A 26,911-nucleotide genomic window follows, 5' to 3' on the forward strand; every position below is an offset into this window, starting at 1 on the left:
TTTTGGGGCCAACATTATGGATTTTGATATGACGCATGGATAGGTCAAGGGTAAAACTTAGGGGGTGAAGCAAATGAAAATAATGCCCAAGAACTTATAAAATTCCAGCAGGTATAACTGTGCTCACACTAAAGGCTGGATAGATGAAAGAGTAGAGAGGAGTCAGTACTTCCAGGACAGATGACACCCTTGCCTTTCACCAGGGGATGGTTCCTTTTTATATATAAGAGTTAAAGTACAGTACTTACATTGACCCATGGATAAGTCGACTCAGTTTTTTGGGGGTCACTTTTTTGACTAAAATTTCTAGACTTATACATGAGTATAAGTACATGAGTGAGTAACTACACCAGGGAGGCTTTTTTATTGGAGGTGGATGGATATTTGTTTATTTTTAAACTTTGTATGTTTTAAAATTATTTTTATAATGTTTTAATTGTGAATATTTTAATAGTTTTTAAGATGGCAGTGAGTATTTTGATTGATTTCCTGTTGTGTGTCGCCTTGGGTTCCACTCTAAGAGAAAGGTGGCATATACAATAAACAAACAAACAAACAAATTTCTGTATGGCAGTGGCATCACTTGGGTTGGCGTCACCTGGTGCAGTAACTCATGGTGTCACCCCATCACTGACCTCCTCCCATGCCACACCATACAGAATCCTTAGTAATGTTTTTTGTACTAATTTTACTCATAAATCATAATTCCCGTATATCACTGAATGTAATAGTAATATTTGTGACATTAACAAATAGCAAAATTAAAATTATCTCTTTAAATTAGAATATCATACAGCATCAGTGCATTTACATGTACGTAGTTTCATGCGCTTAAACTGAAAATTCGGTATGATGTGAATTTTTTAAAGAAAAAATTGAAAATAATTTTTTAAAAATTAAATAAACAAGTTAAATTTTTTAAAAAATTAATTATTAAAATAAATCTGGGCCTCTCTTTTTTCCTCTAACTTGTGGTCCTTTCCAGTTCTAAGATTCTATCCTATGATTAAGGAGATAGCTGTGATAGAAAACTCCACAGGATCAGCCCCCAGGCTTTTAAGCTGTTGATGAGCACAGTGTGGAAAAGTATTTTTTTTTTCTCTCGCCATTATTCCAGCTCCCAGACTATATCTCAGCAAGCATGGCTCTGTACAGCTCCTATGCTACCACCTGAAAGCTTAGGAATGTTACTATTTTTGGCTTCCAAATTCCTCAGCCAGCATGGTTGCTGGCCATACTGGCTGGGGGATACAAAAGACTTTTATCCTAGAAAGGTAACTTTTACAAACTTGGAATGAGGCTGAGAAGAGTGCATAGAAGCTTCCACTTCTGGAGGAAAGAAATCTTTATGCAGCTGGTCCTCCGGCTTCTCAGAGTTCATTACATGCTGTCCATGCATTTTCAGCTTAAAAGATTTTTCAAGAAGATTCATCTGTACCACAAATATTGTTTCTGATTTTTCAACGAGTGGGATTGCCCTTTTTATTTCTTTGCTATTTCTTTTTTGTAGAATCATAGGCCTCATTCACACTCATGGCTTTGTACTGGATTGGTTCGGATTGCACAATTGATTCGATGCTGAATAGATGTTCACACTATGCTTGCCACGATCAAAGCTATCCGTGTTCATATTAAAGCTCACATTAATATTTGTAACCAATTGAAAATGGTGATCAAAGCTGGCACCCAGGAGGGAGGGGCGGTGGGCAGAGGGTGGGCAGAGGGGTGGGACATACCCATCTCAAGGGTCTTGCCAAACTGCCATTCTTTTTCCCCTCTCAGTGCTCACAGTTTGGTGGGGCTCTTTGTGATTTCAAATTTCCTGCATTGTCAGGTGGTCCTATTAAATCACTGTGCAGATATTTTCCGCTTCTGCTGGAAAATTGGTTCCCTTTTCCCTGTGGGCCTGAGGTAGGGGAAATTGGGGGGGGGGGGGGGGGGCTGGTGCGGCATGTTTTTTTTAAAAAAACTTTGATAGCTTCTGTACACTATCACATTTGCATGGGTTCACAGGCGGGGGGGGGGGGGGAGAGTAATGGGTGGATCCATAGGTACCATGGGGGATTCTTCCCTGGCATGAATGGATCCATGGGTGCCTTGAGGGGATTCTTTCTTGGCATGCCTGGATCCATGCCTGCTATGGAAGAACACCCCCCCCCCATGAACCCACACAAAAGTGACAGTGTGCAGAAGCTGTCAAAGTTTTTTTTTTTTTAAAAAAAACCTCCTATATCATGCCTCCCAAGGAACACCCCCCCCACGACTTCCCGTACCTCTGGCACACAGGGAAAAGGGAACCAATTCACCAGCAGAAGCAGAAAACAGCTGCACAGTGATTTAAAGGGACCACTTGACAGCATAGGAAATTTAAAACCACAAAAAGCCCCATGGAACCATGAGCGCAGAGAGGGAAAAAAGAATGGTGGTTTGGCAAGACCTTTGGGATGGGTATGTCCCACCCCTCTGCCCACATTCTTCCCATTTCCCCTCCCTCCTGGGTGTTCTGAACGTGATAGGCAGTGCGTTTGCATTTGTGACAACCTGTGTCTTTTCAAAAGACATGATAAAAGATCCAGAATCAAAAGAACAGGCTTGTGCCGATTCAACCCGAGCACACTTATAGGTGTAATTAACTCAAGTGTGAACAAGGCACCTATAACCTAGTTTGCAAACCAGTTTAAATTATAGCTTCAACTCTGAGGAGAGACCACAGCTCTTACTGTATCTGTTACTGTTACTCCAAAGTTAGATAATATTGTTACACATGAAAGAAAGAGAAAGAGTGTAGAGGAGGTATAGACTGCTTAGTAAGGGGATCATATATGCCATTCCACATTACCGCTTGGGGAACCTTCTCCTCTATCACCCTACATTTGGGGTGTTGTCACATGCTGGGGTGGGAGTAAAATCTGCTCAGAGAGAGTAAGAATCAAATCCACAGGGTTTCCTGGTTTGCCTTCTTCCCAAACCCCAGTCCTGTATGATAAAGGGGCAAATCCTGTATGATACAGAGGAATCCCTGCTGTTGTCTCCAATCAGAGATAATAGCAAAAATTCCCTTGTACATTTTGCCTTATCAGCCAGGAGGGAGAGCAGCTTGCAAAGAAGTTGGCTATTCTCAGACCGACAAGTCTGCAGGAACTAACAGGGATAAGAGAATACTCTGCTCTTCCTTCTCCTCTATATATTCCCTGCACTAAGAATGGAGCAAGAATCAAAACTGACTGTCTTTTTAGCTGACTGGCATTTGCAGGCTTTGGATACACCCAGGTGAGGGAGAGGAGAAGAATGCAAAATAGGAACAACAATAACAATGCAGCTTCCAGGTTGGTGGCAACATCCACACTGGGGTTGTGTGAACACTGTCCAGAGTTCATTCAGTGCTGCCCAGTGCTGGGCTGGGAGTTGGAACTGTGCAGCCCACCTGCTCAATGCCTCTTCCAAGTTGTTTAGTCTATCCAAAAGAAACATGAAGAATGATATGTCCAGGATGCTGAATTTTAATCCAGGTACAACATTCCATGCTTGCATAGTGCAATCAGAAACCCAAACAGCAGACACAGCTCTGAGCATACCAAGCAGCTATTAATCTTGGACAAGCAGAGAATAATTGTAGATTGACGATGGGTAGCAGCAGCTCACACGGAAGAGCTGGGGCTCCCTCAGACATCTGCCTGCACATCCTAAACATCTATTATTTCAAAGTCCCATCCCAGGTATGATAGGCTTCTAGGAAGGATGGCTCTCAGAGCTTCCATTTGAAATCCTGAAAGCTTAAGGCAGCATTGGTTTGTTGCATTTGTCTGCTGAATAGTCCAGGATGATCACAGATGGTGAGATTAACTATTAATGCTGGCTAGTGTAGGTGTTCCTGTATGCATTACAATTGATCTAAGCAAAACCTGTTGCCAGGAGTTTAAACACCCTTAGGCTGCAACTGCTTCAGTTCAGTGGTATTTACTTCTGAATAAGAATCCACAGGATTCAGCTGCATTTCTGTTAAGGTATCTGCTTCAGGGTAGTTAGCAAATGAAAACTTTCAACTGGTGACATGAATTGAGGGGGGAGGGGAACTATTCTGGAATTTGTTTCAAGGAAAAAAATAGGGCATATTAGGTGAGGGTGCCTTTGCCCCAGAGTTCTGGATGTTTAAATGCAGAACTTGGAAAAACTACTTATTAGAACTATTGGCTGGGCAATTTTGGGAGCTGTAGTCCCCAAAACCCTAACATTTCCCAGTTTTTACCAAAGGATATTTTATACCTTCCTAACTGTCCTTCCTACAGTTTCCCCCCACAAAATTGTGTACATCTGCAATAATCTGAATGATGCCTGTTCATATATTTTCTCTTCAGTCAAGATATGACTCAAATCTTTCACCAGGCGAAAGCCTTGTGAACCAACAATCCTCATTCATGTGAGCTGGCCCACTGGATTCTGAAAAGCGTGCAGACTTATAAATAAAGCATGAAGAGAGATTAAAATGACCAGGGCTGTTTACCTAAGTGAGAAGGCAATTAAGAGGAGACTTGATCAAAATCCATAAAATTTGGAAGAAGGCCTGGCTTTGGAATGCAAGGTGATATAAACTGAGAAAGAAGGAAATACCAGGATGAGGTTTTAAGTTGTTTTTTCTAGGACACTTTTATTACTCCTTCCTATTTTTCCATCCCAGGGAAGGACATAGGTAAGGTGATGTATGGAGGGGTGAACAGCGACTGACAGAAATGGCATTGTCCAAGCCCTCTATTCATACACTTGTACCTCCTCCCTATTAAGGGATTAATAATAAGAAGGTGTACTGTGTGTACTTGTTTGTCTGGATTAAAAATAAGAAGGTGTAGTGTGTGTACTTGTTTGTTTGCTGCTTCTAACTTTCTCCAAATGTTTTCAGACCATGGTGCTAGCAGGTGGTGGAATTTTACATTGTCATTCAGAAGACATGGCACAATTGTTCCTCCGCTCCCCCCATTACAGGTTTTCTGTGGTAAGAAAAAAAGTAGAAGAATTGGTAGAAAAACATGGGGGAAATAGCAATGGAAGATGTTGATATGTTGTACCACTCTTTATTTTATTTATATCCTTCTGTTCTCTCCATGTGGGGCCCAAGGTGGCTTACAGCACAGATTAAAAAAGAATATAGCTAAAATCAAATATTAAATGCCATAAATTAAGCAGGATGATTGTACAATAAAGGCCTCATCTGGAAGCACTTCAGAGCTGATACAGTGGAGATGCCTTTTGAACCCCAAGGCATACTATATATTGGTTTGTGGGTTAGGGTTATGCATGCAGACCATGCATTCACACGTACATAAAGTTCATTGTTTCATTTTCATTGCTTCCCCCCCTTTCCCGAGCAGCATGCTTGGGATTCCACATGGTTTGTGACTCCAAAAGTGCAGGCAGGTCTGGTTTGCTTCCTTCATCTGGATTTTCTGCAGTGTCTAGCACAGGGACATCAGGGTTTTACTTCTGTTGTTGGGCCTTATTACAGACTACTATCCTTTCTCCCTTGATGAAAGCAAAAGGTTTGAAAGGAAAGCCCTGGTTACACAGGACCCTTGCTTCCCTTTTCAGTTAAGGCATAAAATGAGTTGTACCTGCAGGCTGTTTGTAGATATAAATCTTGGAAGTCCTGAACCTTGCTGTCTTTGTATTTTACTGCTCATTGCAGATTGCTAAACATTTATATAATATAGCTTCCTCCTTTCTTCAAAAGCATGCACCTGTTGTCATGGGACAGTCGAGTCACCGGGATGGTGACCCAAGGCTCAATTGCCCTTTCAATAGCATGGTTTGTTTGGAATTATGAATATAGTTCACTCACCCAAGGGATGAAGAAAGTGATAATGTCACCCCTTTTTTCCTTCTGCAGATGCATATATTCATTCTGTGCTTTTTTTCCCTTCCCATCTCCAGTCTTTGCTTACAAATCAGTCCAGTGCCATTATGACCAATAGTTCCTTCATTGTGTGATCTTGGGTAATGTCTAAACCCATAATCTCACAAAGAGTTTTTCCTTTGTTGTTCAACTTCCCCTGCGTTCTTGACAGTTTCAAGTCAAAGAACTTCACTGTCCCATTCCAGCCCTCATGCAGTTGAGTTCAAAGTTGTTTGAAGGAGTTGTATCATAAATTGTTTTTCCTTTGAGTTGTCTTGTATTGTTTTGGCCCCTTTGGCAGCTTTTGAGTCACCCGGCACCATATTTAAAGTTCTGACAGAACTGGGAGAGAGTGAACAAGTTCTTCTCTGAAAAAGAGGTTGTTAGGTCAGCTTCTCGTAGCACAATCACATCTCTTTTTTATTACTCAGCCTAGGAAACAAGTTTGTCAGGCACTGCTAGGCCAGTTTCAAGTTTGAGATATTTCTGGAAGGAGATGAATGGTGGTAAATGTTGCTTGCTAGCAAACTGAACCCCAAGCAGTTTTTTGTCAAAAGTCACGTGACATTAGAATGTATCTTGAATGATATCCATCTGCAAGTATGTGTAGAAAGCAAATAGAGGCAGTTCCAACGTGCCTCTGGTCAAGTGATACTTTTTTTTTTGCTCTTTATGTCCTAAAGACCTGCCTTTTAATGTTGGTAAATTGTCAGATTTCCCTGGGCCTGCAGTTATGGAGAAGTATGTGTTTTTCTGTTCCTAACATTTCTATTAATATTGCCAGTAATTCACCCAGGACAAAGAAGTTAGTTTTTATTTTAAAGGATAAATAGACAAAAATTTAACATCAGAATGGGCAGTGTGCCACAAACAATGGGAAAACATTTCCACCTCCCAGGAATTTCTGTTGCTGATCTGAAAGTGGATATTCTTTAACAAAGGTTTCTTAATGTGTGAGTCTGTCATAAAACCACTAAATTGCTTCAGGAAATTCCATTCTGCCACTCATGGCCTGAATTTAGATAACAGATGAGATCTAGGAAGCACATTGGCAGAATGCAAGCCTCCAACAGCATACTTAATACTGTCATTGGAGGTGGGGACAGCTGTTTCCTTGTCCCCACTTTCTCTCTGGCAATACAACAGTAGTTGTCCTCCTCAGACACAGATTGCTTGCAGAGGTAAATCCAGGCATGTTCTGGCTTCTTCCACCCACTGCAGAAGGCCACTGTTTCTTCCCCAGATTAATGGGGGCAGCCAAAATGTGACTGTTGGGCAGTAGTCAAGGGGATGGAGATGCACCTGAGAATCTGGAAACCTTCCTTGTACATCACACCAAAAAGTACATATACTGATGTAACCATGGGTTATAACTGGAGTATGTCACTTATTGGCCCATTACAGATGGGTCTAAAAGTGCACGCTCCGCGCATGCTAAAGTTAGAAAGGAGCGTCGTTTCTGGACACTCCCAACCCTAGCACGTGCAGAGCGCGCACAAAATGGCAACGGCCACTCCACACAGCCACCACCATTATGATGTCACGACCGCACCGCCTAAAAATGAGGTGGCGCAGATGTGATGTCCTTGCGCCGTGCGAGGGCGCTTAAAGCGCCCTTTACGTGGCGTAAGAAGGAGCTCCCAAATGGAGTTCCTTCTGGAGTTTGCGTTGCTGGCGTAGCCTTTAGACGGCTGCGCCAGCGGCGCAGAGGAGAAAGGGGCCAAGCAGCCCCTTTCTCCTCCTCCCTGTTGCCGCAGGGTGTCCTTGGGGCTTGAAGCCCCAAGGACACCCCTTTTCAGGCCATGGGGAAGCGGCCTTTTGCTGCTTCCCCGCAGCCTGGAAAGTGGCAGATCGGGGGCTCGGAGGCTGCTGGTCTGGCAGCTGAGGCCCCGATACAGCGGGGAAAGGGGCGGGTGCAGGCCGCCCCAAACGGGCGGTCTGTAACCCGCCGTTGTTTTCTAGCCTGTGAGTTTGTGCAAGTGTGTACATGTGCATGAGATTAAAAAGCAAACCAACGGCATTTCTCCCAAGTTTTGCTCTTTATCTGTGTTTTTAAATTCTGTTTATCACTTCTGTGTGTGTGTGTGTGTGTGTGTGTATCTGTCTGTGTATCCTTTCTTATCTATCTGTCTGTCTGTCTGTCTGTCTGTCTGTCTATCATCTGCTCTCTCTCTTTCCATCCCAATCTATCCTCATCTAGCTATTTGTCTTTCTAAATCTAATCTATCAAGATACATGTGCTACATCAGAAATCTGCACATCCTTACACAGAAATATGCTCTTGAGTTCAATGGGGCTTACTCCCAGGCAGTGGCAGAGTGGTAAACTTTGATGCTCTAGCCTTCACCAGGACAGTTTTTGTAGCATCATGTCCAAGGAGAGTCCAAATGTGGAGGTGGCTAGAAGAATCCAAATTGTCACTTTCATCTTCATCAGTTGTTCTTTTCATCATATATATTGAAATTATGCAGAGCTAAGGTGCTTTCTGAGATAGTATTTTGTGAATCAGAGTACCTTTCATCTGTAATCAATCCATTTAGAATGCTGATTTTCATGCTCATGGCTGCTAGTCCACATGAACCAGCCATGTTTTGTAGGAGGCATCTGCTGATGCACTGAAGTAATAATACTTCTCCAAAATACTTCTCCAAAAGTTGGTAAGTTTACTGATCTTCTGTATGTTTTATCTGAAAGTAATTCAGTGGGACTTGCTTTACAGTCTTATTTGTAGGATTACCTCTTTAACCTTTTGAACCTGGAAGTGTAGGATTAAATTTCTTGTTGTGCCACTGATTCGTAGTCTCACCTTGGACAAGTCATTTAATTCTACTGTACACCTTCATGTTATGCTTTATAGGGAGAGACATGTATCACTGTTTGCTTCTGTTTCTCTCTCTTTCTCTCTGTAGGACAGAAATGTCAATGATGTGAGATATTCAGACACTATAGTGACAGTGTCCAGGTAATAAATTCCAAAGATAGACAGATCAAAAGAGGCCAGCTTCAGGCCTCTCCAAACAAATCTCTGACAATAGAGTGAGCTCTTACATGGATCAAGCTGTCACCAGGGGAGATGAGATATTACCTGTATCAGCGAAGAGAGGAATAAAGCTGCCATGTGAGGCTTATGCTAGGGTCATAAACAATGGCAACCAATAGGGCATGATTTAATGGGGAATCTGCTCTGTCCCCATATTGCTGGTTCAAATGCTACTTGGAGAACTTGATCTCTTTCTGTAGTTTTTGTGAAATTGACTAAAGATCCACAAGAAGTTGGTTTATCACAAAATCTCTGATCTCCCTCCCCCCCCCCCACATGCACCAAAACTGTGCTCCAGTCCTTAGGATCAAAGCATGACTTTGACATGGCTTCCAGCCTCTTAGGACACATGTGTCATTTAAACAGCACACTTTCAAAGTGGGCTGAAGCAGTTTTATTTTGGCCTGTCTGTTCAGGCCCTCTATAACTTTAAACCACTGGCACTTTTCCTCCCAACAATGTGAGGTGAAGAACCTGCCATTGCTGCTGTTGGAACTCTCCAAATGCTGAATGGGGCGAGACTGAGCCAGGAAGTAATCTTGTGCACAGTTGATTGAGTTCAGGTACACTATATGTGTTTGAGTGAAACAATTTATTTCTTGTAGTTCAGATGCTGGTGTACACAACTGATAGGAGTTCACTGATTCTCTGTGAAAAGCATTAACTTTTGGAGTCTGTGTGAAAATACATAGGATTCAATGTGCAGAAAAATAGGACGTTTTTCTATCCAGGGCACCTGTTACATATGAATCTTATAGCATAGCTATTAACTGCAGAGTTTGAGAATCTGTGACCCACCAAATGGCTTACTGTTTTGGCCTACAATTTTCATGAGCTAGCCCAGCAGGGCCAATGGGAGGTTTGTTGGGAGCTCTCCAAAATATCTGGAGAGCCAAAGGGGTGAAGCAGATAGGCAAGACAGAGTGGCTAGAAGCTGGTCCAAGGCTGATCACCCCAGGACCACAGTGAACACACTCTATGGCCCTGAGGATGCCACCTCCCATAGCTCCAAATAGGATCTCCTTTTGTGGTCAGTTTTGGGCCGCCTTAGGCAGCCCTAATACAATCCCAGGGCGGCTTTAGGGTGCTCCTAGGGTATGCATTGTGTAAATGACATGCCCCCAGAGTGGCCAGATGCTGTTACCATCTGCCCCTCTGTTTCAAGCCAAAGTTTCCCCAACTCATTTACTGTAACTAAGCTGAAATGCAGACATAACCTTGTTAGTCATCAGTCATCAAAGGGATCTTGTAGCACATTTGAGGCTAATAGGAAGATAAGCTTTTGTAGACTTAAGTCTACTTCATCAGATGCATGGACTAAAGTGCCTAGGAACAGATCTTTATGAGCTGGTTACATGTGTGAATAGCAATACAAATGCAAAACTTGTGCGTATGGTGATCAGGTGAAAACTTCAGTTTTAACTATGGTCATTGCAGGTCAAAGGCGGGAGCGGGAGGAAGGATGTTGCCTATAGCCAGGATGAGTACATAACCATATGAATGGTGGTGGGGAGTTACTGGAATGTAATGTGGGAATCAGAAAAGAGATGTGATGACTTGGCCAAAAGAACCTTCATGAGGCTGGGGTGTTAACTGGTCCTATAATATGTGCTGTGTGCCAGGAAAATATTGTCTGTCAATGGACTGGATACATTCCAATTCTGCTGCGTCTCTTTCAAATAGTCATTTGTAGTTGTTTGGAGGGGGATTTTCCAAGGACTGCTGTTCTGAGGTCCTAGATGTGATGCTGAGGAATAATGAAGTGTTCTGCAACAGGCTTTTGTGTTTTCTCATTCCTGATGTCTGATTTATGTCCATTTATCTTCTGGTACAGGGACTGGCCTGTTTGCCCAATCTAGAGAGCTGAAGGGCATTGTTGACAGAAGATGGCATATATCACATTGGAGGATGAGCAAGTGAAAGTACCTTTAATATTGTGGATGATGTGATTAGGTCCTATGATGACATTTCCCAAGTAGATGTGTGGGCATCTGGGTTTGCAGCAAGGTCTTGTACCTATCTCCCCATTCATGTTCTGTGTCCTCCTGTAGCTAAGTAACTGTTTGAAATTAGGAGGCCTACCACAAAAAACCCTTGAGGTGGAAGCATTACTGTCCAGGATGGATTGTAATTCATTGATGTGGTCTCAGTAGGCTCAGTTGGAATCTGTACATGACCACTGAAATAACAGCACATTCTTCACCTGTTATCTGTTGCCTCTGTTTCCCACCTTTCTCTGTGTTTCTCTTATGTCTTTTATACACACACACACACTGTAACCCACTTAGAAAAGAGACCTGTTAATGCTGTTTCTTTTAGCACCTGGCAAACAGATGGCACCATGTGATGAAATTAATAGTTACATGATATTGCTGTGGTGTAAATCTGTGTCTTGAACTTTCTCTAAGAACTGCAATAACAGTGTGATGTTAAGAATGATGCCTGTTGTTCATAACATGTAAACAGAGGATGCAGTGACAAAGGCACTAGCTTTTCTACTGCACACTTCCATATGGTGAATTTCCTCCTAGTTTCCTGTTGTGTCTCCTCCAGAAAAAGCTTGAATGAGTCAATGGATGGTCTTTCTGCATCCATACAGTTAATGGACATACTTTTTGCATCCAGTCTGAGTGTGAACACAGCTTTACATGAATAAGCAGCTTTACATGAACCCTTTTCACTGCAGATCTGCTCAGTCAATGTGTAGTGGTAAGGAGCTGACTATACATCCTTATTTCCCCATATGTGCTCCTGTTTTTGGAAGGCTTGCATGACTTCATGGAGTACAACTCACATGTTTACTTGCCCTGCTGCCCAATATAATTGGAATGTTGAGATCTTCTTAACTGGGAGACTTCTGCATCCTACTGGTTGCCCAGAAAGACCCCATTTTCACAATGATTGCTTATTCAAAGGATTGAAAGAGAATTTAATTCTTAGTTTTTTGTGAGTTTTTCAGGAATTTAATTCTGTTGAGAATGGGTGGCTAGTGAGAGTTGAGAAAGGAAGCTGGTGGGAACTGCATCAAAATGCAGTGTATGTTCACATCTAAACAGGAGTGTTCAGGGTCACAGTCAGGCATGCCCTATCCAGCACCCCATCACCCCTGCTCCCATGTTAATATTTTTTCTTTTAAAAGATACCCAGTATTCTGCACTATGTTTACTCATCATCATTGGTCTGGCATCATGGGGTGAGGGAGTTACCCCTTTAGTCTTTGGAGATTAAATATTTTGGGGAAAGTGTGTAAGGAAATTAAAGGTTCCCCTGAACAGCTTGATATCTATAGTTTTTTGTGGGGTTTTTGGGCTATGTGGCCATGTTCTAGAAGAGTTTCTTCCTGATGTTTTGCCAGCATCTGTGGCTGGCATCTGTTTCTCAGTTTTGGTTCCATTTTTGTTGGCACTGCCTAAGTCCTCTATGGAGGAAGTGACTGTAGTATCAGTTTATATACTGTCCTGCCAGTAATATGTACAGATAAATCAATGAGCATCTCCTCTCCGACATTACCTATCCATCTTCCCATTCAACCCAAACTCCTCCACCTTCCACAGGATACTGGCCCTAGAATGCTCCCCATATCACACACACACACACACACACACACACACCCCACATATATCTCCTCATCTATTGGGGAAATGTTTTACCCTACTTCAGTCCTTTAGAAGCCAGATTTTTACGTACAAGAATGTGTTTATTCTGTATGGAAGTATTCAATTACATTGAGGGTGGGAATCATGCAGGACTCCAGATGCCGCTGAACTGCACTTCCCTCCCTCACATTAACTATGCTGGTTAGAACTGCTGGGTATTGCACTCCTACATCTGAAGGACCACACTATTCCACCCCTGTGTTTTCTGTTCCTCCTGACAGAAATTTGTTGACCCCCCCTCCTCCTACATGCAATCTGAACTGTATATTCCAAATACAGATTAGTGAGAAGTAGGCCATATAATGATCCTACATGGTGTAATGATTGGAGTGCTGGACTAGGACATTGGGAGACCATGGTTTGAATCCCTGCTCAGCCATGATGAAAACGCACAGGGTGGTCTTGGGCAAGTCAGACTCTCTCAGATTTAGATGAAGGCAATGGCAAACCCCTCTGAACAAATCTTGCCAAGAAAACCTTGTGATAGAATTGCCTTTGAGTAGTCATAAGTAAGAAATGACTTGAAGGCCATATAATGCTTTGCTTCTTCCATTTCAGACTTCAAGAGCTAAAGTTACTGATGGTGCTCAGGATTGTCATGAGTCTGTCTCTCCTCTGCCTATCTCCCCCTTCCATTTTGTGTTTTGTCCTTGTCCTGTTTTGTCCTTTGATTAGTGTCTCCTGTATGCCAGACCTTACAGAACCACTGCTCTACCCTCTCCACTGAAAAGCAGATCTTCCCAGACCTTGCAGTTGACTCCAAACTAGAGTCATGCTGGGGTCAACATAATATTCACATGTGCAGATTTGGCATGGCCTCACTGCTATTTGGCTTTTAATAAGTTTGTGAAGAAACTAGTAAACAGAAAGTCTGAAGAAAGCATACACAGAGAGTCTGTAAGGTGGGGTGTGTCTCTGAAAGTAATATGTTAGAAGAATAAGTGTGGGTGGTTAGGAAGCAATGGAAAGACAACGCAGATCTCTGAATATGTAAAAGGGAAAGAAGTTGATAAAAGAGGAGTGCTACTCCCCCAAGAGTGAAATTGGGTGATGGTCACTGGCAGAAAGGGAGTCAAAACAGGGGAACTGTGTCAGCATGCTGAGACATATTCAGGTCTCAGGAAAAATCTGTTTCAAATCACACAAACCCAAGAGGGGCAAAAAAAGAAAATAAAAGAAAGCATAAACAAAAATGTCATCCCAGTGAGAACTGAACATGCACAGTCAGCAGAGAATGTTGACTATAGTTGGAGGCAAAAATAAAATGGAAAACTGGGACAGTAGGAAAAAGGAATGCCTTGCTGGAGGAGGGCATGACCAGCAGCTCATGAGGTGATGCTCAGCTTCCTGTTGAGGGCCCAGAATATGCTGCAGGTTTTTGCTGCCAGTCCCACTTGGATTGTGTATCACTGTCTTGTTAGCACATTTTCCTTGATCTTCTCCTGGAGAGGTGATTTATAGTATGATGACAGAAATGTTTGTAGAGTGGCATGGGCTTTTGTTTGCTGGGATTGGAGAGGGAACGATGCTTGTGGAAAGGAGAGGGATGTTTTTCTTCTCACTACATTTGAACTAGGCTTGGCTCAGGTTTTGTTGCACTTCAATAGCTCCTCTGACACAGAGATGCCCATTTACTTGTGCATTGGGATAGGACCATTTCTCAGTCAGAGCTTAGGAAACTTGATGTTTAGCTCTATAACTCCTAGAATTTCCCCAACCAACCAGAGTTGTAGTCTACAAAAAGAAGTAGTAGTAGTAGTAGCAGTGGTAACAGTAACATTGCCAAGGTCTGTTCTGCATAAGCAAAAAGTGTTAGAGGAGGAGACTGTGTGCATGGGTAATTTTCAAAATAACTAGCTTTAACCCTCTGGCTCTTTGGACCTGCTGGGATTGTTTAGCCTATTAGCTGCCTGTGGGGGAGAGCGCCTCCTGCTGGTCCAACAAAGTTCTCCTTGGTGGTCTCCTGTCCAACTAGTGAGGCCGCTAAGCTTGGATGGGCTGACAGGATCACATTCTGAGTTGGCAGGGCTGCATTCGATGAGGGTGTTTATGACAGTGTGTCTAAGAGCGGCCCAGTGCCCGGGAATGTATATGTGTTTTAAAAATGACTCTGGAGAGAAGTCGAAAGGAATTGCTGTCTGTTGACGAACTGACTGTAATTCCTCTAGCTTTTTCTCACACACACACAAAGTGAAGGATGAAGACTCGGGAGGGCTCCAGAGGGCAGATTTCAATTAGAATGAGACATGTTTGGGGTATGGAAAGAAGGGAGGAGGATACAACAATATAAATGTAATAGAAGCAGTTTTTATACCTTGATGGGCATATGGTTTCAGGTTTAGTGGAGAGTTTCCAGCATTCTCACTGAAGGAGAACTTCAGAGTTTAAAGGATAACAGAGTTAGGGGAATACATTTGTAGGATGCCAGGATTTTTCTGTCTGCACTTGAGAATTTGAAACCTACACTAGAAGAGTGCATAATCAAGAATTAGGAACAAGACCCAGGGTGATGTTGTGGTTAGAATGCTTGAGAGATAGTGATCCAACTCCCCACTGAGCCATGAAATTTATGGGCAACCTACTCTGTATTTCTCAGCTTCACCAAACTCACAAGGTTGTTGTGAGAATAAAGTGTGCAGGAGGGGAACTACACACTGCCTTGAGTTCACTTGGGGAAAAGTGAAATATAAATGTAATAATAAGTTAGGTCAAGATGATTTTTAACAGCTGTATCCCACATCTTTGTCTTAAAACTTGCTAAAACATCAGGAGTGGAGCGTTGCAATGCTAGAAGCAGTGGGGCTAGTGAGATATAGGGGGTGTCTGCAGACAGCCAGGAGTCTGTTAAGCCATTGTTGCAGTCCTGACAGAGAATTGCTAACTAGGCAGGCTTCCTTGTTTCTCTCCACTGATTATTCAGTACCTCAGTTTCTGCCTCTCTGATTTTTTGGCCCATGAAACAAAGTTCAGGTCCTCTGGGAAGAAGCTCTTAGCATTGCTGAAAAACGTGCTGTTATTAAGAATTGCTTTTACACATCGGTTCCCACATCTTCCTTAGATACTTGCTGGCCTTTATCATTCCCATATTTTTCCTCCAATCTTCTCTGTGGAGAGTATCAGGCTTATTTATACCACTGAATATTTTCTGTTCCAGAAGAGTAAATTGCAGGGTTTTATGAACTCTGTGTATCATTCAATAAAATTATCTCTGGTGATGATACGCAGACACAGTAATACTGTTTACTATTAGTGGCAGTATAATACCAAGTGTAATTTGTGTTTCTGTTGTTTCAGTACTGCTAGGGATGTGTGAACACCTGGTCATCTAAGATCTCTGCTGTGGGAATTATAAGTAATACAGCGATTGAAGTTTTAGAATATATTTTGAGGGAAGAGAAATTTGTCAGCAAAACACTTACAAATACTTCTCCCATTTATCAACACAACAGCAATTCTAGCTAGTAACTTTCCCACTGAAATGAGCAATTCAGTTAAGTTTTGATTTTTTGTGTTCAATCCTAAGGCTGTGTCCACTGAATTTTGCTGTTTCCTGCAGGAAAAAAACACCTATGTTGGTAATAGAGTGTCATGATTATACCTAGAATTAGTGGTGTAGTAGAGCCCAGGGCTCACAGGGTCTCCCCACTCCAGGACTTTTTAATTTGAAGGCACTAAGGGATCATGTACCATCCCACTTGGAGTGGCTCTCATTATATATGAGTTGAACTACAATCCTCATAAGAGCTAGAGGGAAAATGGATTTTCTCAGCAGTAGTGTATTTGTAAACCTGTTGTAATGGCAAGTGTTTTGGGGGGTAGCTTGGTCTTGAGTGAGAAAGACCCATTATTGTTAATAAGACCTGCTCGAGATGAAAACTGCTAGAAAACAGGGTTGTTGTTGGGTGTTTTTTTTTACAAAAAATATCTTCTTAAATGTTTTTTAGCAAATATTTAACACTGCATTACTGTCCTAAGTACTAAGAGATGATATGGTGTAGAGAGTGGAGTGTTGAGCTTGGACCATGAAGATCTGGTTTGCAGCCTCCACTAGGCAACAAAGATAACTGAGTGGCCCATCCTGTGTAGTTGTATTAGGATAAATTGGGGCGGAGGTGAAATTCCTTGTATGCCCTTCTAATTTTTCTTGAGGAATGGGTGAAATGCAGGTGCGACTGTTATTAATAGGATTATCTGCTTCCATTGAACCTCCCCCTCACTTTCCAACAGGGTTTCTCTGACTTTGACAGTTTTATAAGAAGCAGACAAGTTTGTAACACACACATATAGACTTAGTGGTGTCATGCCTTTACTTGTTGAATTTCAGCATCAGAAGTTCATTGGGGTACAGGAGCTCATGAAGGGGGGAAAAGATGACCCCACCATTATATTTTTTCTCTTCCATGGAAACAAATAAGCAATATCTTTGAGGCACAACAATTGCTTTTGTCAGGGAGGGGTATGCATTTCATCTACTGCCTCTGTGCAGTTTTTATCCCTTTCTTTAACATTTGATCATTCCTAGCTGCCAAAATGATGCCAAGTGACAGCTGACTCCACTGTTAGTACACAAAGCTGACCCAGCTGTGCAAGCCAGTGACACCCATGACCTTGAGAGGGGACCTACTTGAGAGGGACAGTGGAGGTCTTAATTCTCCAAGCCCCCTTTAATCTCTGCTTCCCTTCTATCATGAAATAGTTCTCTCAGCATGGACCTCCTTCTACTGCCAAAGACAGGAGAGAGGGATAGGTGGATCTTATCCAAATTCTTCTCAGTCACGAAGGGCATTTCAGTCTCTGTTACCTATGTAGAAGCTTATTCTGCTCTGAAACGAAGCTCAGAAAAGTTTTTTGGGGAAACAGAGTGCTGAGGACAGCCAGAAAGACAAACAAATGGGTATTTGAAGAGATTAAGCCTGAATCCTCCCTGGAAGCCAAGATAATGAAACTGAGGCTGTCATATTTTGGCCATAATATGAGGAGGCAGGAATCACTAGAAAAGACAATAATGCTAGGAAAGATAGAAGGTAGTAGAAAGAGAGGAAGACTCAATTAGGAAAATCATGGGCCTGAGTCTACAGGACCTAAGAAGAGCCTTGGAGGATAGGGGGTCTTGGAGATGTCTCATCCACAGGGTTGCCATGAGTCGAGGCCGACTCATGGGCAATTAATAACAACAAACCTCCCATATTTCCCAGGCTACATGTTGGCCAAGGGCTTCTGGGACTTACATTACAAAATAGTAACTTGTTTAACTCTGCCAGCATAGTGTAGTGCAGTGATGGCAAATCTTTTAGAGGCCTAGTGCCCAAACTGCAACCCAAAACCCACTTATTTATTGCAAAGTGCCATGTCCCTCTGGCTTTCTAGTAACAAACTCTGGCAAACTGTGCTGGGATGATGGCACATGTGCCCACAAAGTGGGCTCTGAGTGCCACCTCTGGCACATGTGTCATAGGCTCGCCATCACTGGTGTAGTGGTTTGAGTGTTGGACTAGGACTCTGGAGACCAGTATTCAAGCCCCTACTCAATCATGGAAACCTACTGGGTATCTTTGGGCAAGTCACATTCTCTCAGCCTCAGAGGAAGGCAAGGACAAAACTCCTCTTAAAAAATCTTGCTAAGAAAAGCCTGTGACAGGGTCACCTTAATGTTGCCATAATTTGGAAACAACTTGAAGGCACACAACAGCAATCTACCTAAGACAATACACACATTTCAAGGGAAATCTGTGTATTTCCTTAATCCTGATCAACAAAATGTGGTTTATAATTATATGGAATTCAAGAGCTACGAAGGAAACCCAGAGGCGTCATTTCAACATGGATTTTGACCCCCACTGTCTCTCTTTGAATCTTGTTTGAAGAAGAGAGCTTCTCTAGGCATGTACAAAAAACTCAACCCTGGGTTTCACAACCTCTGGAATTAGAAGGAAGGCCTGCTGGATAGAATAGTAGTTATTTTTTTTTCCAGGCAGGCATGACCCTGAGCATTGCTTTGATGATCTAGCTGTAAACCTCATCTGGCACTGCCTATTACAGGTAAATCTCACATCTTTGAGCTGTCCTGGAGATGGATGTAGAATTTGCAAGTGAGACAGATGGGAAAAGAAGAAAAGAAAAGAAAAACCCTAAAACTAAGCATAGATAAACGCCCAGGGATAGAAGCCAAGAATCTGTCCCTGTGGTGTAGGATTTGGGACTGACAAAGTGATGGATATTGAGAGTGATTGGCAAGGGAGGCAAGAGCCAGCTTGATCCACCTGGGAATGCTTCAGGGCCTTAATGGGGAGAGAGGTGCAGCTGTACTTTACCCAGCTAGTTGAACGGCGCCAAGAGAGAATAGTGGCCCAGATCCTTTCAAAATGTATGTGTGTGTTTGTAAATATCAAACCGGCTTCAAACACCATCCAAAAATGTCACGTTGGTGTATTTGTCCATGCTGAATTTTACTGTCCAGAAAGTAATTAGGGATTCAGGAAGGGGGAAAGAACCAAGAAAAATGCTCACAGAGGATGGTGGGGAAAACTTATTTGTGGTACTTAAATTGTTTTCAAGTAGGCACACAGAGGGGAGATCTAGCTCAATAGTGTCTCATACACTGACTTTCCTAAACTTCCCTGAAGATGCCTAGGACTAAACATGGGAAATTCTGTATGCAGAACTGTATGAACTGAGTTTTAGGACTCCCCTTAAATTTCGTATCTAGTTCTGTCAAGAACTAGGCAAGCAATCCAGGCTGTCTTGACACTATGCCTTATGACCCTTGAGGTCTTTGCTCTTTTAACCCAAGAAATTATGGTTTACCTGTCACAACTTGGAAGTAGCAGGGAGAAAAGGCATTGTGTCAGTGTTTTAAAAAGTATTGTCTTGTCATTTTTGTATTCTGTACTGCACAGGGAAATTGAGCTTAAAACCAAACTAAACCCATTTTCTGCTGCTTAATCATACTTAACCTTTTCAGTTTAGACCCTGGTTAATTTTATAGTAAGAGTGGGATAGACTGCAGCTAAATTTGTGGAACCAAACAAATAAGGGGCAGAACATGTTCAGCTGTGATTTGGTTTGGTATCTCTGACAACAGACAATTCTCAAGTGTCACACACTCACATGCACAGGAAACTTGTGGCATTTTCAAATTAAAACCTCCCTTCCCTAAACAAAACCCCCTCCCTCACCTTGCTCAATTTGCTGTGGGATTTACAGCCATGCTTCACAAATTATACATAAATCTCACTGTGATTTTTCTGTTTTAATTCCCTGGTAAAATAAGCTACATAAATTTAAGGAAAGGCTAGGAAGAGAGAGGAGAAGAAAATGTTTTATTGGTCAGGGAGTAAAGATAAAGATGGGGCTATTTGCTCGTCCCTGATCTCAATTGACAGGAGGCATTTTGGTATTAAAACTAAAAAAAGAAGAAAGAAAGAAAGAAAATCCAAACAAACCACCAAAGGCCTCTGCTGACAAATTGACTGCAAACAGGTCTCAGGGGATGAATTGACTGAACCAATATTACCAGGTGCCGTGTCAGTTTCTATCCTTCCTGCTATTTATTATTTAATAAACAGGCAATTGTTCCTGTTCACCAAGCACAAATTGTGAAGGTGTCAAAATCTATTTTAAAATCTCTCAAGGAAAAAAAAATTAACCCTTCCATTCCAATGTTCCTTTTCCTATTACAATCCATACTGCCATTTAAGGAAAAGGAAAAGTCTCTATTCTTAGCTAATAGGGGAGGAATCGTGGCCAAGGGTGGGGGGTGGGGGGCAACCCTTGTGAAACATAAATCATGCTAGGCATTACTTAGGTGCTTGGATGCTTTACTATACCACTTGAGGGAGGGTGTTGGGAGGGAGGGAGGGATGCCATTTGATGGAAGTTTGTATTCTGATCAATAGAACCTGTCACTTTTACATCAGAGAGGAGAAAAATTTAGAATTTATCCTTGGTAACACTTTTGCTATCCAAATATTGCAAGTAATTAATTGATTTTTGTGTTGGTTAGGGGTGGGGAAAATTGAGATACAACTGTGATATTGGTGTTGAAACTATTGAAGGCCTGTGTGAAATTGACCGTGTTTAACCGTGTAAAAAAAGTGACTAGAATCGATGAACACAATGAAGGGCGATTGGAACTCTTTTACTCCTCATCTGCTTTGCGCAGCAGAGAGGGAGGCAGGATGAGATTCACCTTAATACAAGACCATATACATATACAGTACTTGGATGAAAATAGATGATATGGGCCAGTTTGATAGGGAAACTGACAAAAATAATCTATTTGAGTTAGAAAGTGTGTTCGATGATAAATCCAGACTGATTGAAAAGACCAGAAAGTCCCAGATTTTGTTACCGACGTTTCCAATTTTATTTTGGTGGTTCATACCCATTTTGTTGTATGTCCCAGAATATATGTCAGCTCCACCAGAGACATTTTATACCACCTCCCCCGGTCAGTTTATTTTAACGGAAAGAAAACAAATGAAAACAATCAGGCTGGATGCGCCGTTAATTAAATCAGTGGAAAATGAAATGGACAGCACTTGCCTTTTTTTTATGTGTTCGGAAAGAACCTCTGCCAGTCCCAAATTGGCCATGGACTCTGAGATGTCACTAGGGTTACTTCTCACATTGTGACTGTGCCCCACATGCACACTGTTGGGTTAATGTGTTGGACTGACATGTGCCTGGAGAATACTCTAAAACAATTGTGTTTGAAGGAATCTCAATTCAAATGTGGTGTTGATCATATTTTTGTATACCTTATTTTGCATTTGTGTTTTATAAATGTGTTTGCATTTTAAAATACTATATGAGGCATGAGACAGTCAGAACAGCTACTTGAGTGAAATTTTGAATCAAAAGATGATATTTGGCTCTTGAAAGATCATTCCTGAAATAAAACACTGTGTGTGTGTGTGAGGGAGAGCGAGAACAAAAGAGAGAGAATCTAAAGTTTTAACTATTGTACTAGAACTCTCAGTTACCACTTGTAAATATATAGCATATTGATTCAGTGAAGAAAGGTGACATATGTTGCTTTCATTATTTGAGGTGGCTGTTTGAAAAACAGGGATTATTTTTTAAGATTCAAAACAATGAGATTGTCTATTATAAATAATGGCCAGTGCTTTATTTGAAATAAACAGAAAGATCTGAGGATGGGAATTCTTAATTTTAAAATAATCCAGTTAATAATTTGGTGTTATTTGGTGCATTTTATATTAAAACAAATTAAAATGTTATTAAGAAATTGTATTTCCATATATAGCTTATAATTTCATGTTTCGTACTTATGGAGTCTCTGTCAGTGAAATAAGAAATAAATTATAATTCTTGACTTTGTTAATAAAATTTAAAAGGTGGGAGACACCTGAAAACTTTCTACCCATGTTCAGCTTTGGAGTGGTTGCTGATAAATATCAGATAGGGGTCATATAGCCTATTTTATTAAACGCTAACTAAAGAAGAAACATGAAAAAAGACTAGTTCTTGATGGACAGAAAAAAGCTTGGGTGGAGAGAAATGAAGTCAAATAACATGCAAGAAGGAGTTGAGGTATTATTGGAATGCATTTGGTATTCAGTCAGTATTTTTATAGATAACTGCTCTTTTCAGATTCATAACCCTTTAGTGTATCAAGAGTTTAGATGGAATCTCTTGATTTGAATGCTCAGTCTACAGATATTGATATATAATTATTCCATTATGTTCCTATGGACATGTGACTGGAATGAAACTACTATCAAGTTTTTATAGCATATTAATATGTAATCTGTTTATATAAATATGTATACAGGAACATGTATGTATCAAGATATTCTTCATTGTATATGTTTACAAATGATACAGTTGTTATCAAGATATTTCTCTTTCTATATATGTTGACTGCTAAATATGGAATTAATGCTAGATTAAGAGATGTAATTCTATATTTATGGGATAAAATATAACACACATTTTCTTCATGCAACATCTCCAATTAACTGAACATATGGTACCTATATAATGCACAGAACATATATGTATTATCATAATTATTTGGCAGTTAACACATTTACATGTGCTTAAGTATTCATTATAATATTGGTGTTGTATTTTAGGTTATAATATAACACTTTATTTTCAGCAACACATATTAGGTATCCATTACATCGTAGCTATATATGTCTGGCATAAGTGTCAAATGAATATATAGATCTTTCATATTTTTAAAATCTGCAGTGGCAGTTTGCAGAAAAGATTGAACACACATGTATGCTGCAAGATACTCTAAAATATATATTTTTTATTTAGCATACAGTTTATGGATGTAGTAGCGTGCAACATTAGTAGCAAGTGTACTAGTTTGTGTACAGTTTTATTATAATAAACTTTAAAATTTCCATAAGATTCTCCTAATTGAAAAAAATATATTTTGCATCTCTTTTTTACATATAGGTTTATAAAGATGATTCACAAAATTTGCAGGAATCAAATAGGTTCTACTTCTTTCATCACTACAAATCCTATTAAACTTCACTAATGAAAGATACTATATTTAGGAGAATGTGTACTACTCTAGTTGCTAGGTGTGATGCTGTACAAAGTTTGAATTCATGTTACTCTGTAAACTGGAAGGGAGTACTTATTTTGTTGTAGCATTTTGAAATCAAGTTTCATACTGGCTTCACACAAAGATTATTTTAAAAGAAAATAGAATCCTATTGCATGCTGAATGAAGTATTTTTTGTTGGGAAAAATGTAATTCGTGATTTTTCTTTAAGTTTGCTTTCATCCATTATAAACTGAGAACATTCTCTTATCTTGGAATTATGAATGAAATTACAGTTTTTTCCATACAATCTCCTTTATATTTTCGTTCTCTGCTTCTGTTCTCTCTCTCTCTCTCTAATCCCATCATTGAAATATAAAAAATATAGAAATAGTTTGGGGGGGGGGGGGGGGAGGAATAAAAAAAGTTACCGGTAAACATGGTAAGAAGAGAAAGGAACAGACAGGTTGGATCCCAGGATGGAATCTGGTCTAAGACTGTTTTAAAACCTGACTGACAGCAAGGCTGGACTGCAAGTCTAAAGGGATTTTTTTAAATAGGAGAAGAGATATTAAATGAATCTCAGTGGGAAATGGAGCCTCATATGCATTTTTCATTTGTTAAACCTTCTCCTCTCTCAAGTCTTAATATTAGAATCAATGACTGTTTATAAAGACAGTTATTTTAAATACCCTGTAGAGCCTCGCATGCGTGAATCATGTAGAATAACAGTACCCTTTCATTGTTTAAGATTAACTAATAAGAAGCATGCCAAGGAAGGAAGAGTGTCCACTGCTCATAGGAATAATATTTCTCCCTAAAAAGACCCATTGCCTTCTGTCTTTGGGTTGGGTTGGGTCGCAGGTTGACCTTTTGTTTTTTCTAAAATACTGCTAATCCAGGCTGTAAGCCTGTATACGCTTATATGAGAGTAAGTCCCAATGGCCTCAGCAAGGCTTGTTCCTGAGTAGACATGTGTAAGGTGGCAGTGTCAGTCCCCAGACCTGAGATGGATGATGTCCCAAATATTTGATGTCTTTGTACATAAAGTAAATTTAGGCAAAGTTTTAGCAAACAGATGCTGTGTATTTCTGTCCAAGGGACAGGAGATACAAGGTGAAAGATTTCAAAGGTGAATGGGTGGAGTCAGTGCATTAAAGGGGAGGAGCTAATGAGGGTGGGTGTGGCTATTTGAAGAAGGAAGAGGTCAGATGATGGAGCAAGTAGGTGAAGTAGGGTACACAAAGTGGCTACAAAGGAAGTGTGAAAGGGGTGTAGAGAATATTTGGTGGAGAAAGCACCCTCTTTGCAGTCAAAGTGGGACAGTACTATAGACTTTGTTGGTTGACAGGGGAGAGTCAGAGGGCATGGTTTACAAGTGAACTCAGATATATTTGCAGAAAGAGAGAGGAAAGGGCAGAGGGTGGCCTTGGGTTAGAAGGAAGATCATAGGATAGGAGGAGATGTCAGCTTACCTGCCCATTCTTCATCAGGTCTGCCCACATGCTGGTGCCGTCGCCCCCACGCATGAGCACATGGTAGGTGAAGAAGTAGATGCCAGGTAGAGGGCAGGTGAACTTGCCACTTGAGGGTTCATAGTAGTTCCCCACATTGGTTACCACATCATCAAAGCGGAGGATCTCGTACCCTTCGTGTGGTTTCCGAAGTCCTGCGTAGAAAGCGATCTTAGGGCTATAGAAGGATGGGATGTAACCCCCAGGGCCTGGGCCAGGGGGGCCTGGTGGACCTGGCCTCCCTGGCTCTCCAGCTGGCCCTCTGGGCCCAGGCGGGCCTGGGGGGCCTGGAGGACCACGGATTCCAGACTTGCCCTTCCTCCCTGGGTCTCCCTTCCCTCCAGACACAAAAGGAGGTGGAGAGATGACGGCCAGCTCCTGGCTTGCCTCTGCTGAAGCTGCCCCATGGGTTTGGGGTGTGTAGGGGTCACAGACCATACGGCAGCTGCCCAACATCTCATAGTGGGAGGTGGTTTTGGAGCTGTGCACCAGCAAGGGGATGGCCACCAGGAGAACCAGCACCATGGCCACCCCAATGGCAGCCCCGATGACCCTTTTTTTCCGGCTCAGCCTGGAAGCGGCCAGGGTTAAGAAATCGTCTTCGCTTTTGGAGGTAATGGTGGAAGTTTCTCTGGAGTCAAGGACTACCCGGATGGAGGTTCTACCGCCTTGAGTGACCTTCACTTGATGATCCACTGCGGCTCTCTGTCCCTGGGAAGGAAGCACTTGTTGACTTGTGTAGCAAACTCTGTCCTGAGTGGCCCAGCTCTGCTGCGTCCTCTGTCTTTCTTCCTCCACGAGATACTTGCTTTGTTTTACAGTAGACACTTTGTCTGGTTCATGCTTTCCTGTGAGCGGCAGCAGCAGCAGGAGTAACAGCAGCAGAAGCAGGAGATAGGGTAGCAATCAAGATGTCTAGATAAGAAGAGTGTGCATGTGTGTGTCTATGTGTATGTGTGAATTTGTAAGTGTGTATGTGTGTATATATTTGCCTTCGTTTCTCTTCCCTACTTGAGAACTCAGCTGGTGACCGAGTAGCAGCTCCAGGCGCCTTGTGCCAGATCATATGGTCATCAACAGAAAACCGGAGGGGATGAGAGTGTGAGAGAGATTTCCCAACAACCAGTTCATCCAGCAGCACCCCTCCCTACCACATGCAAAATCCTTTCCACAAACTCCAGAAGAGAAGATCTGACTGAGCTGCCCAAGATGCAAAAAGTAGCTTTAAGCCAACCAGAGCGACCTCTGGTGCTTCACGAAGGAGGCGAGGCTCAGCCACTGAGAGATGCCTGCCTGGAGCCTGGAAGTGTCTCATCCCATCCATAGCAGCAGCAGTAGCAGTAGCAGCAAGCTTGGGCTTCTGCTTTGCATTTGCATGTGAGCAGGGGCGGATTGTCAGAAGCAAGTGTGGGGGTGGAGGGTGGGGAGAGGGGCTGGAGGCCTCCGTCCTCAGGTGCTGCTGGGGGGGATCCATGTGGACAAGCATCACTGTCATCTCTCTGTTATGGAAAAGGCAGGGAGGTGCACTCCCTGTCACTTGCCTGGTCTGGGCGCGTACATTGCATAGTGGAATGACAGAGTGTGTGTTCTGTGTGCTCCCCCCACTCCTTGTTCCATCTGGGACTGTGCGCTCCCTCTGCCTGCATCCTAGCCCTCCCCCAGCCCCATTGGCATCAAGAGTCATGTTTAAGGATGTGTTTTATATGCTGGGGTTGTATCATTTTCCCCATGCAATTAAGTGCTTTACCTTTGTGCCTCCTTTGCCTCTCTCAGCGGAGATTGATTAACAGCTGACAGATCCAGCCGGAATCTCCTAGAGGGGCTGCAAGCCATCACATTCATTAATTAATCAATTATTTCCCCACTCTCCCCAAATACCCATCTCTCTTACACACACACAAATGCACACACATACTATACAGAAAGAGGTGCTGTACGCTCTAATGATTCAGTTGTGTGAGTTGATTCAGAGAACATGGAGTGACATATTGGATACTTATAAGTGTGTGCAAATTAAAGAGGTGAAATGCACACAGGTGTAAGGGAGAGAAAGTGTGCGTGCATTTTCCTTTCTCTCTTCTTGCTCTGTTCTATGTAACTGATACTGCCATGTCTATGGGTATATTCTATAAGTGTATATGGATGTGGGATGTGTAATTACAGTGTACACATTCAAAAGAGAGATGTTGACATGTGTCATGTGTTGGCATAAGTCTTCCTTTAAGAGATGCATACATGCTTAAAGCATGCAAGTTATATATATGTCTGTGTGATGTGCAGGAATGG

The 26,911-nt window shown here is 41.9% G+C and overlaps 1 protein-coding gene across 1 annotated transcript in view; it reads right to left on the minus strand.

Annotated features, from left to right (window-relative positions):
- The window catches only part of C1QL4 (complement C1q like 4), a 29,859-nt gene extending 4,329 nt beyond the window's left edge, over positions 1-25,530 (minus strand). The window contains exon 1 of the mRNA XM_089508188.1: positions 24,587-25,530. Within this exon, the coding sequence (XP_089364314.1) occupies positions 24,587-25,150 (564 nt within the window). The 5' untranslated portion in view covers positions 25,151-25,530. The remainder of the gene's footprint in view (positions 1-24,586) is intronic.
- Between the last annotated feature and the right edge of the window lie 1,381 nt (positions 25,531-26,911).

Source organism: Sceloporus occidentalis, unplaced genomic scaffold (assembly GCF_023333645.1).
Source record: "Sceloporus occidentalis isolate IW3139 unplaced genomic scaffold, rSceOcc1.0.p SCAF_1, whole genome shotgun sequence".
Lineage (NCBI taxonomy): Eukaryota > Metazoa > Chordata > Lepidosauria > Squamata > Phrynosomatidae > Sceloporus > Sceloporus occidentalis.